We start from the raw sequence: 16,761 nt of genomic DNA, 5'->3' as shown, positions 1-16,761 counted from the left end.
GAAAACAAACCCTGGAAGACGTGGAAGATCAGCAAGTGCACTTAATCACCCACCTCCTTCTGTGAGAGATGGTGTCCCAAATGGCCTTGAGCTCACTACTAGTTGAGAATGACCTTGAACTTCAATCCTCCTGCCTCTACCTTCAAGTTCTGGGATTCCAGGCATATAATCCTATAGTTACACCACACAAGATTCATACAGTGCTGGGAACCACACCTATGCCAGGAAAGTATTCTAACAACTGGGTTCCATGACCAGCCAAGGTCTGGAACAGTCTTCAAGCCTTTGACCCATTAGAAACTAAATGCCAGGCAATATTAAACTCCAGTTTAAGTGGGGATAACACTCTGGCAAGCCCCTTGACCACTTTCCAAAATAAGTAAATGCCTCTTCCTGTGGGTCCGACTATGCTTGCTCATGACTCTATCAGCCCCTAACACATTTCAGCATCACTGGGACTAAACTTTCTGTGTCTTCCTTCAGACCACAAGCTCCTTAAATGACAAGGTCATTGTCTCCTTCTGCTACACGTGCCTAGAGTCTAGCACAGTGACTGGCTGATAACAAGTTCAAATATATTCATTTAAAGATACTTTATTGTCTGTCTCGAAAAACCAAAAAAAAAAAAAAAGATACTTTATTGGAGGTCAGCAAAATGGCTCTAGGAAAAGGACTGACTCCTGCAATTTGTCCTTTGACTGCCACATATACCGCAGCACAATGCACACACATAATAAATAAATGTAATAAAGGATCCACCCCCTGGCCAAAAAGGATTTTTAAATTTTTAGCTTGGCTAAGTATATTTTTTTTGCTTTTTTGTTTGTTTGTTTGTTTGTTTGTTTTGAGACATGTTTCTCTGTAGCTTTGGAGCCTGTCCTGGAACTGTGTAGTGATAGGAGTCGCGGGCCGCTTTCCGCCACCCAGCTCCTGGCCACTGGCTAGCTTTACCCAAAATAATTACATGGAAACTGTATCCTTTTAAATACTACCTGGCCCATTATTTATAGCTTCTTATTGGCTAATTCTCACATCTTGCTTTAACCCATATTTAGTAATCTGTGTAGCACCACGAGATGGCTTACCAGGAAAGATCTTTTTTTTAAAATATTTATTTATTTATTCATTTATTATGTATACAATATTTTGCCTGTATGCCTGAAGGCCGGAAGAGGGCACCAGACCCCATTACAGATAGTTGTGAGCCACCATGTGGTTGCTGGGAATTGAACGCAGGACCTTTGGAAGAGCAGGCAATGCTCTTAACCTCTGAGCCATCTCTCCAGCCCCACCAGGAAAGATCTTAACCTGCGTCTGTCTCAGGTGGGAGAATCATGGCAACTGCCTGACTCGGCTTCTTTCTCCCAGCATTCTGTTCAGTCTACTCCACCTACCTAATTTTCTGTCCTATTAAAGGGCCAAGGCAGTCTCTTTATTTAACCAATGAAATCAACACAAAACAGAAGACTCTCCCACACCAAGGCTGGCCTCAAACTCAGAGAGATTTGCCTGCCTCTGCCTCCCGAGTGTTAGGATTAAAGGTGTGAGCCATCATGTCTTTAAATTTTTTAAAATACTGGGTATGGTAGCACATGCCTTTGATTCCAGAACTTGAAAGGTATAGCAGCAGGTGGATCTCTATCAATTTGAGGTAAGCCCGGGCTTCATATTGTGTTCCAGGACAACCATGGCTACATAGAACTTTTCTCAAAACAAAAACTGACACGCGATCATACAAACATGCACACATATGCATACACACACTCATATACTCTCTCACACATATTCATAATACACTCATTCACATACATACACACACAGAATTAGAAATAAAAAATAAGATCTTTTAACAGTTTTGGTAAATAGGCTTAGCGGAGGTGTGGCGGAACACGCCTTTAATTCCAGCACTCGGGAGGCAGAGGCAGGCAAATCGAGTTCCAGGACAGTTCTCTCTACACAGAGAAACCCTGTCTCAAACAATAAATAAATTAATAAGCGATTCAGGGGAGATGGTGCAATACTTTCCAGCAAACCTGACAGTGTCAGTTTGGATCCTTAGGACCCAGAACAATCTGGACATAGCAGCACAGGGTCTGTAACCCCAGCAAGTCACAAATGGGAGTCAGAGACAAGAGAATCTCCAAAAATCTTTGCATCAGCCAGCCTGGAATATGCAATGGCAAAGATGCTCTGTCTCAATCTAGGTGGCAAGGGAGGATCTCTGACCTCTAACCTACACACACACACACACACACACACACACACACACACACACACACAATAGCACACATGTGCCTTTGACCCCCACACGAACAAACAGGAACATGTATACATACCCTCAAACATCATCACACATATACTTAGGTGCCATAAGATTAAATAAATATAGTTTATTCACTGGGAATGATGATACATGCTTCAAATCCAGCCCTGGAGAGTCTAAAGCAGGCAGCTCTTGAGGCCAAAGTGGATGTCACATAAACTTCAGGGTCAGCCTCAGCTGCTTAATGAGAGACTCTTATCTGGATTCTTATTCTTATCTGAAAGCAACAGATCTTCCTGGCATTAAGCCAAATTTTTTTAAGACAGAAATGCAACACATACCTTCCTGAGATCCCAATACTTTGGGGCTGAGGGAGGAAGATTGCTGCGAGTCTGAGCCCAGCCTGGGCTATTTAGCAAGCACCAGTCTAGCTGAGGCTACTTAACAAAATCCTGTCTTAAAAAACAAACAAAGGAGCCGGGCGGTGGTGGCGCACGCCTTTAATCCCAGCACTCGGGAGGCAGAGGCAGGCGGATCTCTGTGAGTTCGAGGCCAGCCTGGTCTACAAGAGCTAGTTCCGGGACAGGCACCAAAGCTACAGAGAAACCCTGTCTTGAAAAACCAAAAAAAAAAAAAAAAAGAAAAAAATTAAAAAACAAACAAAGGAAACCAGGGTCTGGGGAGATGGCTCTGAGGTTAAAATGCTTACTGTCTTTGAGAGCTATTCTTGGTCATCAACATGATCTAAAATTAACTAAAACTCAAAAATGGATGGATACACCGTGAGGAACTTTTGCTCAATTAGATCAGTTAGATTAGACATGTGAGGGGCTGGAGAAATGGCTCAGTGGTTAAGAGCACTGACTGCTCTTCCAGAGGACCCGGGTTCAATTCCCAGCACCCACATGGCAGCTCACAACTGTCTGAAGATCCAGTTGAAGGGGATCTGACACCTTCACACCAATGCACATAAAATAAAGTTAAATAAACCATAAAAAATATTTTAAAAAAAAGATTAGATATGTGAGGGGCCACTTCTGATCTGGATCTTTGAAATCTTTAATCCCAGCACTTGGGAGGCAGTGGCGGGCGGATCGGATCTCCCTCTCCTTGAGTTCAAGGCCAGCCTGGTCTACCAGAGCTAGTTCCAGGACAAGCAACAAAAACTACAGAGAGCCGGGCGTTGGTGGCACACGCCTTTAATCCCAGCACTCGGGAGGCAGAGGCAGGCGGATCTCTGTGAGTTCGAGACCAGCCTGGTCTACAGAGCTAGTTCCAGGACAGGCTCCAAAGCCACAGAGAAACCCTGTCTCGAAAAACCAAAAAAAAAAAAAAAAAAAAAAAAAAAACTACAGAGAAACACTGTCTCGAAATAAAAAAAAAGAAAAGAAAAGAAAAGAAATGCAAAGACATGCCACCAATCTGGGCCACATCTTTTTTTTATTTTATTGATATTTATTGAGCTCTACATTTTTCTCTGCTCTCCTCCCTGCCTATCCCATACCCCTGAAATCCTTCCCCAAGGTCCCTATGCTTCCAATTTACTCAGGAGATCTTGTCTTTTTATACTTTCTATTTCCCATGTAGATTAGATCTATGTAAGTCTCTCTTAGTGTCCACATTGTTATCTAAGTTTTCTGGGATTGTGGTTTGCAGGCTGGCTTTCTTTGCTTTATGTTTAAAAACCACCTATGACTGGGTACATGTGATAATTGTCTTTCTGTGTCTGGGTTACCTCTCTCAAAATAATGTTTTCTTTTTCTTTTTTTCAAAGATTTATTTATTTATTGTGTGTGCAGTGTTGAGTCTGCATGTATGCCAGCAGACCAGAAGAGGGGACCAGATACCATGTGGTTGCTAGGAATTTAACTCAAGACCTCTGGAAGAGCAGGCAGAGCTCCTAACCTCTGAGCTATCTCTCCAGTCCCCAAAATAATGTTTTCTAACTTCATCCATTTTCCTGCAAAATTCAAGCTGTCATTATTATTATTATTATTATTATTATTATTATTATTATTATTATTTTGGTTTTTCGAGACAGGGTTTCTCTGTGGTTTTGGAGCCTGTCCTGGAACTAGCTCTTGTAGTCCAGGCTGGTCTTGAACTCACAGAGATCCGCCTGCCTCTGCCTCCCAAGTGCTGGGATTAAAGGCCTGCACCACCACCGCCCGGCTTGTCATTATTTTTTTCTGTTGTGTAGTACTCCATTGTGTAAATGTACCACATTTTCCTTATCCATTCTTCGATCAAGGGGCATTTATGTTGTTTCCAGGATCTGGCTATGACAAACAAAGCTGCTGTGAACATGGTTGAGCACATGTCATTGTGACACAATTGAACATCCTTTGTATATATACCCAAAAATGGTATTACTGGGTCTTGAGGAAGGTTGGTTCCTAATTTTCTGAGAAATTGCCACACTGACATCCAAAGGGGTTGTACCAGCTTGCATTCCCACCAGCAATGCAGAAGTGTTCCCTTTTCCCCCACACACAATATCACCAGCATAAGTTGTCAAGTGTTTTGTTTTGTTTTTTTTTTTTGGCCATTCTTTCAGGTGTAAGATGGAATCTCAGAGTTGTTTTGATTTGCATTTCTCTGATGACTAAGGATGTTGAACATTTCCTTAAGGGTCTTTCAGCCATATCAGATTCCTCTGTTAAGAGTTCTCTGTTTAAGCCGGGCGATGGTGGCGCACGCCTTTAATCCCAGCACTTGGGAGGCAGAGGCAGGCGGATCTCTGTGAGTTCGAGACCAGCCTGGTCTACAGAGCTAGTTCCAGGACAGGCTCCAAAGCCACAGTGAAACCCTGTCTCGAAAAAAAAAAAAAGAAAAAAAAGAGTTCTCTGTTTAGCCGGGCAGTGGTGGCGCACGCCTTTAATCCCAGCACTCGGGAGGCAGAGGCAGGCGGATCTCTGTGAGTTCGAGACCAGCCTGGTCTACAGAGCTAGTTCCAGGACAGGCTCCAAAGCCACAGTGAAACCCTGTCTCGAAAAAAAAAAAAAAGAAAAAAAAAGAGTTCTCTGTTTAGCCGGGCAGTGGTGGCGCACGCCTTTAATCCCAGTACTTGGGAGCCAGAGGCAGGCGGATCTCTGTGAGTTCAAGACCAGCCTGGACTACAAGAGCTAGTTCCAGGACAGGCTCCAAAACCACAGAGAAACCCTGTCTCGAAAAACCAAAAAAAAAAAAAAAGAGTTCTCTGTTTATGTCCGTACTCCAGTTTTTTATTGGACTATGTGATCTTTGGGTGTCCAGTTTCTTGAGTTCTTTGTATATTTTGAAGATCAGACCTCTGTCTGATGTGGGGTTAGTGAAGATCTTTTCCCATTCTGTAGGCTCTCGTTTTGTCTTGTTGACCGTGTCCTTTGGTTTACAGAAGCTTTTCAGTTTCAGGAGGTCCCATTTATTAATTGTTTCTCTCAGTGTCTGTGCTGCTGGAGTTGTATTTAGGAAGTGCCAATGCGTTCAAGTGTACTTCCCACTTTTTCTACTATAAGGCTTTATGTTGAGGTCTTTGATCCATTTGGACTTGAGTTTTTTGATTGTTTGTTTTTTTGAGACAGGGTTTCTCTGTAGCTTTGGAACCTGTCCTGGTACTAGCTCTTGTAGACCAGGCTGGTCTCAAACTCACAAAGATCCTCCTGCCTCTGCCTCCCAAGTACTGGGATTGAAGGCATGCACCACCACCGCCCGGCTTGGACTTGAGTTTTGTGTACGGTGATAGACATGGGTCTATTTTCATTCTTCTACATGTTGATATCCAGTTATGACAGCACCACTTGTTAAATATGCTTTCTTTTCTCCATTTTATATTTTTTGCTTCCTTGTCAAAGATCAGGTGTTCGAAGAAGATGTGTGGCTTGATATCTGGGTGTTTCTATTTGGTTCCATTGGTCCTCCTGTTTGTTCTTATGTTAATACCAGACTGTTTTCAGTACTGTAGCTTTGTAGTAGAGTTTGAAGTCAGGGATTGTGATGCCTTCAGAAGTTCTTTTATTATATAGGATTGTTTTGACTATCCTGGGTTTTTTGCTTTTCCAAATGAAGTTGTTCTTTCAAGATTTTTGAAGTATTTTTTTTTTTTTTTGGTTTTTCGAGACAGGGTTTCTCTGTGGTTTTGGAGCCTGTCCTGGAACTAGCTCTTGTAGACCAGGCTGGCCTCGAACTCACAGAGATCCGCCTGCCTCTGCCTCCCGAGTGCTGGGATTAAAGGCGTGCGCCACCACCGCCAGGCTTCTTCCTTTTTTTTTTCTGAGACAAGGTTTCTCTGTGCGACCCTGACCATCCTGGAACTCATTTTGTAGACTGGGCTGGCCTCTGACTCATAGGGATCCACCTGTTTCTGCCTCCCGATTGCTGGGATTGAAGGTGTGTGCTACCACCTTCCAGCTTCCTTTTGTGTTTTTTGAGACCAGGTCTCACTAAGTTGCCCAGATTGGCCTTGGACTCACTCAGTAGCCAGGCTGGTCTTGAACCTCTCTCTGAGTCTCCTACATAATCCTCCCAAGTAACCTCCCAACCCTAGGCTCAGCTGTCCACCAGTGTTAGTAGTTTGTTGTGTACTCTGCCATAGTTTTCTCTTTACCTATCTAAACACACATTCTCCACCCACTCTGAAAATGTATAACATATAATAAACATTCTCACCTACACCCAAAATGTATAACGTATTAAGATTTTTTCTATTTTATTTATTATTGTTACTATTATTATTATTTGAAACGGTTACACACATGATAAAATAGACAATTTTTTTTCTGTTTTTCTAGACAGGGTTTTTCTGTAGCTTTGGAGCCTTTATTGGAACTAGTTCTTGTAGACCAGGCTGGCCTCGAACTCACAGCGATCCGCCTGCCACTGCCTCCCAAGTGCTGGGACTAAAGGCGTGCGCCACCACCACCTACAAAATAGAAAATTTTTATAAAATAAAACAAAAAACACATTCTGCTTATGGTGGTTCACATGTTTAATTCCAACATTTAGGTGACAGAGGCAGGAGTGTATTTGGGTGTTTGACGCCAGTCTGGTTCCCATAGAGGAATCTGAGGCAGCCAGGGAACAAAGTAAGATCCTGTCTCAAAAAGTTAGAAAGGGCCGGGCGGTGGTGGCACACGCCTTTAATCCCAGCACTTGGGAGGCAGAGGCAGGCGTATCTCTGTGAGTTCGAGACCAGCCTGGTCTATAAGAGCTAGTTCCAGGACAGCTCCAAAACCACAGAGAAACACTGTCTCGAAAAAAAAAAAAAAAAAAAAAAAAAGAAAGAAAGAAAGAAAGAAAGAAACCCTGTCTCGAAAAACCAAAAACCGGGCGGTGGTAGGAGGCAGAGGCAGGCGTATCTCTGTGAGTTCGAGACCAGCCTGGTCTACAAGAGCTAGTTCCGGGACAGGCACCAAAGCTGCAGAGAAACCCTGTCTCGAAAAACCAAAAAGAGAAAAAAAAGAAAAACCAAAAACAAAAAAAAAGTTGTAGTTGTATGTTTCTCAATACTACAACCAAACACAAGAGGGCGCTCAGTTATGCTTTTACTTTAGTATTAGATCATTTATCGGGTCTGGTACTTCACAAGATGAGAGAGAGACTCTGACATTATCAGACTTTTCCTTCTTTTCTCCCTTCCTCTGTCTTTCCATCCCTCCTTCCCTCCTTCCCTCCCTCCCTTCCTCCCTCCTTCCCTCCTTTACATCCTTCTGTCCTTTTCTGTGTGAGGGGGAAAGGAACTGCAGACCTTAAGACACTAGACAACTGTTCTAGCATGGGTCACTTACAGAGCCTGTTGTCCCTAGCTTCAGAGGAGCTCAAGTGAGCAACTCCGTACTCCACCATGACATTTTCTGTAGCAACAGTTGCTGAGAAGTACTTCCCTTCAGAAAAATGAACAAATACAGATGCTGAGTGGCTGAGAAGAGGTTTTAGAGGCCCTGAGTTTGGATCCTTAGCAGTCAAATACCACATGAGGATCCCTGGAGCTTCCTGGGCTCCTAACCAACCCCCTCCAAAAAATAACGAGCTTCAAGATCAGAAAGGGATCCTATCTCAAGCAAACAAGGCAGAGAGTGCTAGGGCTGGGCACTCACTCTTCTGGCCTCCAAACATGTGTTCATGGTTCCCTGCGCACCTCACATGTATCTGCACACACGTGCATAATCACATACATGCACACACACGCACACACTAACTAACTAGCGAAATAATGGAATTTTTTAAAAGGTGCTAACATTCCCATTCTCAAAAGAGAGAGAGAGAGAAGTGTCAAAGCTTCTCCTTGAGACTGTACCTGGACAGCAAATGACCCTCAATTGCCATAAAATACAATCATTGATAATTAGATTGGAGCCGGGCATGGTACTGCATGCCTTTGATTCCAGTACTTGACGGGCAGAGGCAGGCAGATCTCTGTGTAGTAGAGCCCGCTTGGTTTACACAGACACTTTCTTGAAAAAAACAAGTCAGGGGAGAAAGGGAGAATCAGGTTGGCTCCTGTTCTAAGGTATCTATCCTTGACAATTCTCCTCTGCGGTCCTGTCTTGAGGAGCATCGCATCACTATCATGTCCACCTCAGTTAGCCAGAACCAGAGAAAGCCTAAGAGAGTCCTGGAGACTCAGTCAGGAAGCAGATAGTTTGGAGCAGAAGAAATCACAGTGAAGGGCCAAGGACATGACTCAGTGGGTAAAGGTGCTTGTCACAAAGCTCCGAGTTCCATCCCTGGGACCCACAGGGTGGAATTACAGAATGGATTCCTGTATGTGGTCCTCTGACCTCCACATGCACACACATACACACTTGTGCACACAAACACATCACTATCCGAGCGAAAAGTTCCTACTTCTAGCAACAGGCAACAGACAAATAGACGGCGCTAAGTCAGGAAGTATCACAAGCAACGTGTACTTGTTGATCTAAGCACTGGGAAGTGGAAAAGAACTGTTCTGTTTGGGGCCGATGTGATGACCTGAGTCGGGTCCCTAGGATTCATGTGTTGGAAGGAGATTGCTGACTCCCCCAAGGTGTCCTTTGACCTTCACCTACGTGATGTTGGCATGCACCCACCCCACATACTTACTTACAAACATATTCACATAAAGATGCTCATAAGGGCTGAAGAGATGGCTCAGTGGTTAAGAGCACTGGCTGCTATTCCAGAGGTCACAACCATCTGTAATGAGGTCTGGCGTCCCCTTCTGGCATGTGAACATACATGGAGGCAGAATGCTGTATACATAATAAATAAATAAATAAATAAATAAATAAATATTTTTTTAATATTTGTTTATTTATTGTGTATAAAACATTCTGTCTGTGTGTATGACTGCAGGCCAGAAGAGAAGGGCACCAGACCTCATTACAGATGGTTGTGAGCCACCATGTGGTTGCTGGGAATTGAACTCAGGACCTTTGGAAGAGCAGGCAATGCTCTTAACCGCTGAGCCATCTCTCCAGCCCCATAAATAAATCTTTTAAAAAAAATAAATAAACATACACATAAAATAAATAAAAATGTAATAATAAAAAAGAAACCGTCACATATACTCTATTGTTTTTCAAAGAATATTAGTTTAGGTTAACTTTAAATACGAACAAAAACTCTTTTATTAATTTGAAATTTTATTTTTTTATTATCATTTTATATGTGTGCGTTCATGTAGATCAGAGTACAGCTCTGTAAAGTCCGTTCTCTACTTTACAGGATCGAGGATCAAACTCTCATCATAATTTGGTAGAAAACGTATTTACTCGCTGAGCCTCCCATCCGCCCTTGCGGCTTAAGGAATATGCTTCCCTGGTCAGAACGCGTTGCAGCGGTCGTGGTATATGAAAAACTACATTTCCCATGATGTCCCACACAGGAAGGAAGTGATTTTGGACGCCTCCCGTCATTGCTTATAGACCGGAAGCCGGGACCTTAGTTCTCTTTCCCATCTTGCAAGGTAGGAATGGCGCGCGTCTGTGCGAGAGCCGCTTCCAGGACCCCTATCCTGGTCCATCCGAAGGCAGGGTACATCCGAGGGCCACCGCCCAGGGCCCGCTATGGTCGAGGTCACTCACCAGGTCTCTCGGGAGCGTCATTTCTGTCGGCGTGGGTTGGAAAAGGCCGAAGAGCGAGCGTAGCGCCCGAGACGGCCGCCGGGCCTTGCCGGCTGCCGTAGCCTGGGGAGTCTTGGAGGACCTGTACGGTGGCGTGCGCCCTCTAAGCTGGTGTCGGGGTTTCAGAACTCTCCGCAGAGCTCGCCTCGGCCACGTTGGCTTTTGCAGCTGAAGCGAGAAGTCCGGAGAGTGCCGCTTGTTGCCTTTTGGTCGAGTTGGGAACGTAGTGGCACCGGGATCCGAGGGCGGCCCCAGAGAGAGTGGTCTTAAAAGTTACGAGTAGGTGCATGGGTTTGGATTTATGGCATGCCCGTTTCCCTGGGCCTGTCATAGTGTCCCGTGCTAGAGCAACCTGCGGCCCCGAACCATTGCCTGGCCTCTGCCTGTAGGCTACTGGCACTGAAGTGGGTCGCACAGTAAGAAGGGAAAAAGAGAAAACAGGCTTGAAAGCAGCGACTTCCTTGCTGTGTAGACTTGGGAGAATAAGTTTGCTAAGTTTTGAGCAAAACAAAAACCTTAATGTTCCCAGACATGGATGGGAGACCTGTTGCGAGCAGCAGAGGGTTGGCTTTGGCATTGACTTGTTACAGACGGTTGATTATATGCCATTATTATTTTTTCTTTACATAACAAGATGGCGGGTGAAAAAGGCGAGAAACCTGATACAAAAGAGAAGAAACCTGCAGCCAAGAAGGCTGGCGGTGATGCCCCTGCCGCTGGTGCAGCCAAAAAGGGTGACCCTAAGGCTAAAAAGCTCAAGAAGGGGAAGCCCCATTGCAGCCGAAATCCAGTCCTTGTTAGAGGAATTGGCAGGTACTCCCGATCTGCTATGTATTCAAGAAAGGCCATGTACAAAAGGAAATACACAGCTGCAAAAACCAAGGTAAGAGGGGGCAAATGCCCTACAGGTACACCTTAACTAAGGTTGTCCTGTCTGCCACAGTCCTTGATGGGTTTGTCTTTGTAGGTTGAAAAGAAGAAGAAAAAGGAAAAGGTCCTTGCCACTGTCACAAAACCAGTTGGTGGTGACAAGAATGGTGGTACCCGGGTGGTTAAGCTTCGAAAAATGGTAAGATCTGGAGAAGGTAGGCAGTGAGTTTAAATTTGAATGATGTGGAGATGTTGATTTTTCTGGGCCAGATGGCCTGAGGAGAGATGATTCTGGGCTCTTAAATACTGGGTTGTGTTGCTTCCTCATGCCTGGGGTTGAGACTAGACTAAAAGCGGCTTGGTGTACTTAGGAATGAGTTGTTGGACTGGGATGTAGCTCAGTGTGAGTATAGCACACCCAAAAGTTCTGGCTTTTCCATTGCCAGCACTGCAAAGTGGGGATTGTGTGAGTTAAATTTATCTAACTTGTACCAGTGAGTACTTTTGTGCCATTTTTTTTTTTTGTCCTTTGTGGGTAAATGGGTGAAAGTTGTGTTTCTACTGCTGGGAGTCTGATGACGTAGGAGTTAAAGTATGTCAAACATATTTTACCTTAATGAGACAACACACTGTCTTGAGAAGGGGTCTCAGCCTGGGCCCCCCACCCCTCGTGTCCAGCTGACACATTTTGAAGAATTTGGAGCCAGGCTGTGGCCTCACGGGCCTTTAATCCCAGCCACCTGGAGGCAGAGGAATCTCTGAGTTCAAGGACAGCCAAGGCTGTCTTGGAAACCTTATCTTGCCAGGAGTGGTGTCTTTTGCCTTTAATCCCAGCACTAGGGAGGGGAGACAGAGGCAGGTGAACTCTGAGTTCCAGGCCAACTTGGTCTACAAGAGCTAGTTCCAGGACAGGCAGCAAAGCTACAGAGAAACCAAAAAAAAAGAAAGTTTGAGGGACTGGAGAACTGGCTCTGGTTAAAGTAAGCCAGGTGTAGTAGGGCACACCTTAAATCCCAGGATTTAGGAGGGGCAGAAGCGGGGGAGCTTAGAGGGGCTGTCATCCTAGGATTAGGAGATTTCCTTTCCTGGTTGTTTCTGGGGTTTACCCAGAGGCTGTCTCAGTTCTTATCTGAACGGCTTTTTTAAGAGTGGTACTTGCACACTCTTCAGCCCAGGTATTATCCTACTGAAGATGTGCCTCGGAAGCTGCTGAGCCATGGCAAAAAGCCCTTCAGTCAGCATGTGAGACGCCTGCGTGCCAGCATCACTCCTGGGACTGTCCTCATCATCCTTACCGGGCGCCACAGGGGCAAGGTAAGCAGTGTCCCGTGGAGGCTGGATCATAATATTTTCCCATTAATATTTAAATATGCTGTGTTTGGTGTTGTGAATTATGTATGTGATTTGCTTGTTTAAGAGACTAGCTGCACTATGTGTATATAGAATTTAGAAATTGCCTTTTGGTGGTGGTTTGGGGTTTTTTGTTTTTTCTAAAAACTTTGACAAGACTTCCTGTAACCCATGATTCTCTTGCTTCTACATTCTGAGCACCAGGTTATGTGTGTGCACTCCCATGCCTGCCTTTCGACCAGTGGTTCTCAACCTGTGGGTCTTGACCTCTTTGGGATCACTTTAAGACCATATGATTATCAGATACAATTCATAACAGTAGCAAAATTACAGTAACAATAATTTTATGTTGGGTCAGAAGTCAGGATACAATTGCTAAATGTCATTTTCTGTTTGATATCCAGAGAGTGGTTTTCCTGAAGCAACTGGGCAGTGGTTTACTGCTTGTGACAGGTAAGAAAATCCTTAGTATATTTGTTTCTAACAGGATGTCATAGAGCCCAGGATGGCCTTGTCCTAATTTTGCTTCCTAAGAGTTGAGATTTCCAGGTACCAATCACTGTTGTTGACTTGAGACATGCTTGCTCCAGAATCCAGCTGCAAACTTACAGTGCTTCAGGTTTCCTGCTGTGGAATTGGGACACACACACACACACTTATATTTTTGTGGCAGGAGGTACACATAGTCCATGTGAAGGTCAGATACAACTAAGGCCTTTGTGTTTTGCTATCATCTCACCAGCTACAGTTTATTTTTCTACAGCAATCAGGCTTAATTAGAGCAAGAATATATTTGGCTGTCACAATGGCTTAGTGGGCAATAAATGTGTTTGCGTAAGAGCTTGAGTTTGATTCCTGGACCTACATAATATAAGGAGAAAGGGGATCTGTGCAAGTTCTACTGTACAAATACAAATACTGCACATACAAATGCACTCTATGCAGAGTGTGCCGAGTAGAGCAGCAGTAATATGACACTTAGATTTTAAGTGCTGCAAGTTTTGATAGCAAGGTAATATTTTCCCCATGATATTCTGTAGCCTTGCACACTTGCATGAGGAGTTTGTAGACAGAAAATGAATGCTTGCTGGGTGGGATGGAGCAGAGGCAGGCAGAAGGGAGAGAGTCAGTGGTTCCCCACAAAGGTACTCCATGATTTCAGCCAATCCGTGTAAAAGATGACTCTTCTTACCTGGTCCCTTGGAAAAGCAGGGTGAGAAAAAGGCCCTGGATAGACAGATTTTGGAGCAGGAAACGCTTTCAAATTAGGAAGTTGTGGGCCCTCTGTATGTGCTGAGAATTTAAGGGTCTTTAGCAAGAGTGGCCATTACATTTAACCATTGAATCATCTCAGGTCTCTGCTCCCAGACGCCAGTTAACTTTTTTTTTGTTGTTTGACACAGGGTCTGACTATGTAGACCAGTCTAGCCTTAAACTCAAGAGATCTGTATGTCTTCCTTTGTCCTGAAGTTAAAAGACGTGTCACCATGCTAAATCTTGATTATTGAGTGTTAATTTTTTTTTTGTTTTTGTTTTTCGAAACAGGGTTTCTCTGTGGCTTTGGAGCCTGTCCTGGAACTAGCTCTTATAGACCAGGCTGGTCTCGAACTCACAGAGATCCGCCTGCCTCTGCCTCCCGAGTGCTGGGATTAAAGGTGTGCACCACCATTGCCCAGCTGAGTATTAATTTTTATTTTTCAAACTTTGATTTAAAAATTTTCCCCAGGACCTCTTGCCCTCAACAGAGTTCCTTTGAGAAGAACACATCAGAAGTTTGTCATCGCCACCTCTATAAAAGTTGATATCAGCACAGTTAAAATCCCCAAACACCTGACTGATGCTTACTTCAAGAAAAAGCAGCTGCGTAAGCCCAGGCATCAGGAGGGCGAGATCTTTGACACAGAGAAGGAGGTGAGGAAATAACATTCTGACTTGAGATTGTTCTAGATGGTAGATGTGACCTCAGTTGTCCTTAGTCTACTCTCAGAGTAGATAAGCCCCTGGGGGAGGGTATGATTTGCTTTATCAGTTCTTGACAAGTAGGTCTTTTTCTAGGGGAGTGATGGTTTTAAATGTTTCCTTTTCTCTGTTTAGAAATATGAGATTACAGAGCAGCGCAAGGCTGATCAGAAAGTGGTGGACTCACAGATTCTGCCAAAGATCAAAGCTGTTCCTCAGCTGCAGGGCTACCTGCGCTCTCAGTTCTGTCTGACCAACGGGATGTATCCTCACAAACTGGTTTTCTAAATTGCTGACAACCTAATTAAACAACTTTATGTGTCTCTTTGTGTCTCTTTTTGTATTCGAATGTTGGATGAGTGCTTTGTGGGTTTTCCAGTGTCTTCCTCTGGCCCTTGCTGCTTGTTCTGAAACCCATATGCTAGGATGGTCATCCAGAGAGTTTCAGGATCCTGTTGTCTCTGCATCTCTCCCCAGCTGGTGTTGGATTTGGGGCACACACACACAGCCAGGGCTAGCTTTAACCGTAGGTATAGTTTTGCTTCCTACCAAGTAGGATTGCCCAAGAGTAGTTTGTGCTTTGGACCTCTCATAGATTTGGCTCATTTGGTGGGAAATAAATTAGGGTTTCTCAGTGTAACAGCCCTGGCTGTCCTGGAACTCAGTAATAAACCTCACTGACTTCGAGCTCACTCGTGAGTGCTGGAATTAACAGGTGTCCACCACTACTGCCCTGCTCTCTGTTGCCTTTTCTTGCATATTCAACAGATGAATAGTGGAGTGAGGGGACTGGAGAGATGGCTCAGTGGTTAAGAGTATTTCCTGCTCTTCCAAAGGTCCTGAGTTCAATTCCCAGCAACCACATGGTGGCTCACAGCCATCTGATGGTGTCTGGTGCCCTTTTCTGGCCTGCAGACATATACACAGAATATTGTATACATAATACTTTAAAAAATAGTGGAATGAGATGGGCTATGGTGGCACATGGTATTCCAGAGAGACAGGTGCATCTAAGATAAGTAGGGCTAGACAGAAACGGGTCTCTCAAACCATAAACACAAAAAGAATTGTCCTGCTGTGAGCAGATCAAAGCTTAATTATGTGGAAGAGAAAAAGGGTTATCCTTTCGGTTAGAAACCATTTCTGCTCATCTTCCAATCACTGTAGTTGTGGATGGACAGCTAATCCGTTAAGAATGGTGTAAACCATCTATCAACTCATTGCTGGCAATATGACCCCAGCCCACTGCAAAAGTGTGTGGATGCATGTACCACGTGTATGCCTGGTGCCCAGAGATCAAAAGGCCATTGGATTTCCCTGACAAGACAAAGAATTGATAGTGTCCTTAACTGGAGCATCTATCCAGCTGCCTGTTGAAGTTAAATTGTCTTGTTAATAGTTCTGGATTAGTGAGGTCGTGTTATTTTGCTGGGTTAATGGGATTGTAACTAGTTGGGACCTAGATTATATTAGGTGATATGCCGGTTTTTGTGCCCAACAAGTACCAGAGTGTTCATTTTTTCCTTTTGGTTTTTTGAGTTAGGGCTTCTCTGTTAAACAGCTTTGGTTGTCCTGGAACTCAGATGTGCCTTCCTCTGCTGGGATTGGAGAGATGGCTCAGAGGTTAAGAGCACTGACTGCTCTTCCAAAGGTCCTGAGTTCAATTCCCAGCAACCACATGGTGGCTCACAACCATCTGTAATGAGGTCTGGTGCCCTCTTCTGGCCTGCAGTCATACACATAGACAGAATATTGCATACATATTAAATAAATAAATATTAAAAAAAAGTTTGATCGCTGCCTGACAACTTTGTTTTTCAAAATTGAAAGGTAATTATTGAATTCATGTGGGCACCTGTGTGCCAGAATATGGTTGTAGAGATCAGAGGACACTGAATATGAATATAAGTCAACAAGTACTTTAACCAACCCCTTTAGTGCTGACCCTTCTATATATTGTATATTGGCTTGCCTTTTTTGGTCTTTTTTTTTTTTTTTAATATGTATCTGTTATGTGTGTTCTGCTGCCTATGGAGGATAGAAGACATATCCCTGAAATTTAAGTTATTGCTGGGAATAAACCTGAGTCCTTTGGAAGAGCAGCCCATGCTCTTAACTGTTGAGTTATTTTGGCTTTCTTTGATTTTTTTGTTTTGTTTTTTTCAAGACAAAGTTTCTTTGTGTAGCAGCTCTAGTTGTCCTGGAGTTAGCTATTTAGACCAGGCTGGTCTTGAA

The 16,761-nt window shown here is 44.0% G+C and overlaps 1 protein-coding gene and 1 non-coding gene across 3 annotated transcripts; both read left to right on the top strand.

Annotated features, from left to right (window-relative positions):
* The first annotated feature begins 10,161 nt into the window (after nt 1-10,161).
* Nucleotides 10,162-14,849, top strand: Rpl6 (ribosomal protein L6). Of its 2 annotated transcripts, none has more exons than XM_041649267.1 (7): nt 10,162-10,190; nt 10,982-11,230; nt 11,315-11,416; nt 12,388-12,531; nt 12,972-13,020; nt 14,294-14,478; nt 14,662-14,849. In XM_041649267.1, the coding sequence occupies exons 2-7, from the start codon at nt 10,982-10,984 to the stop codon at nt 14,812-14,814; spliced, it is 882 nt and encodes a 293-aa protein (XP_041505201.1). In that variant the 5' UTR covers nt 10,162-10,190; the 3' UTR covers nt 14,815-14,849. The 2 variants fall into 2 exon arrangements, with proteins under 2 accessions (XP_041505201.1, XP_041505200.1); XM_041649266.1 differs by lacking the exon at nt 10,162-10,190 and adding an exon at nt 10,276-10,311.
* On the top strand, nt 10,633-10,766 carry LOC121446676. Its single transcript, XR_005974107.1, has one exon. It is a non-coding gene; the product is annotated as a small nucleolar RNA SNORA42/SNORA80 family (small nucleolar RNA).
* Nucleotides 14,850-16,761: the final 1,912 nt, after the last annotated feature.

The sequence above is a fragment of the Microtus oregoni genome, unplaced genomic scaffold (assembly GCF_018167655.1).
Source record: "Microtus oregoni isolate MIOR12 unplaced genomic scaffold, Mior012 000003F_ref0000135, whole genome shotgun sequence".
NCBI classification, from domain to species: domain Eukaryota; kingdom Metazoa; phylum Chordata; class Mammalia; order Rodentia; family Cricetidae; genus Microtus; species Microtus oregoni.
Note: the sequence above shows the minus strand (reverse complement) of the source record. Positions and strands in the feature narration are given on the sequence as shown.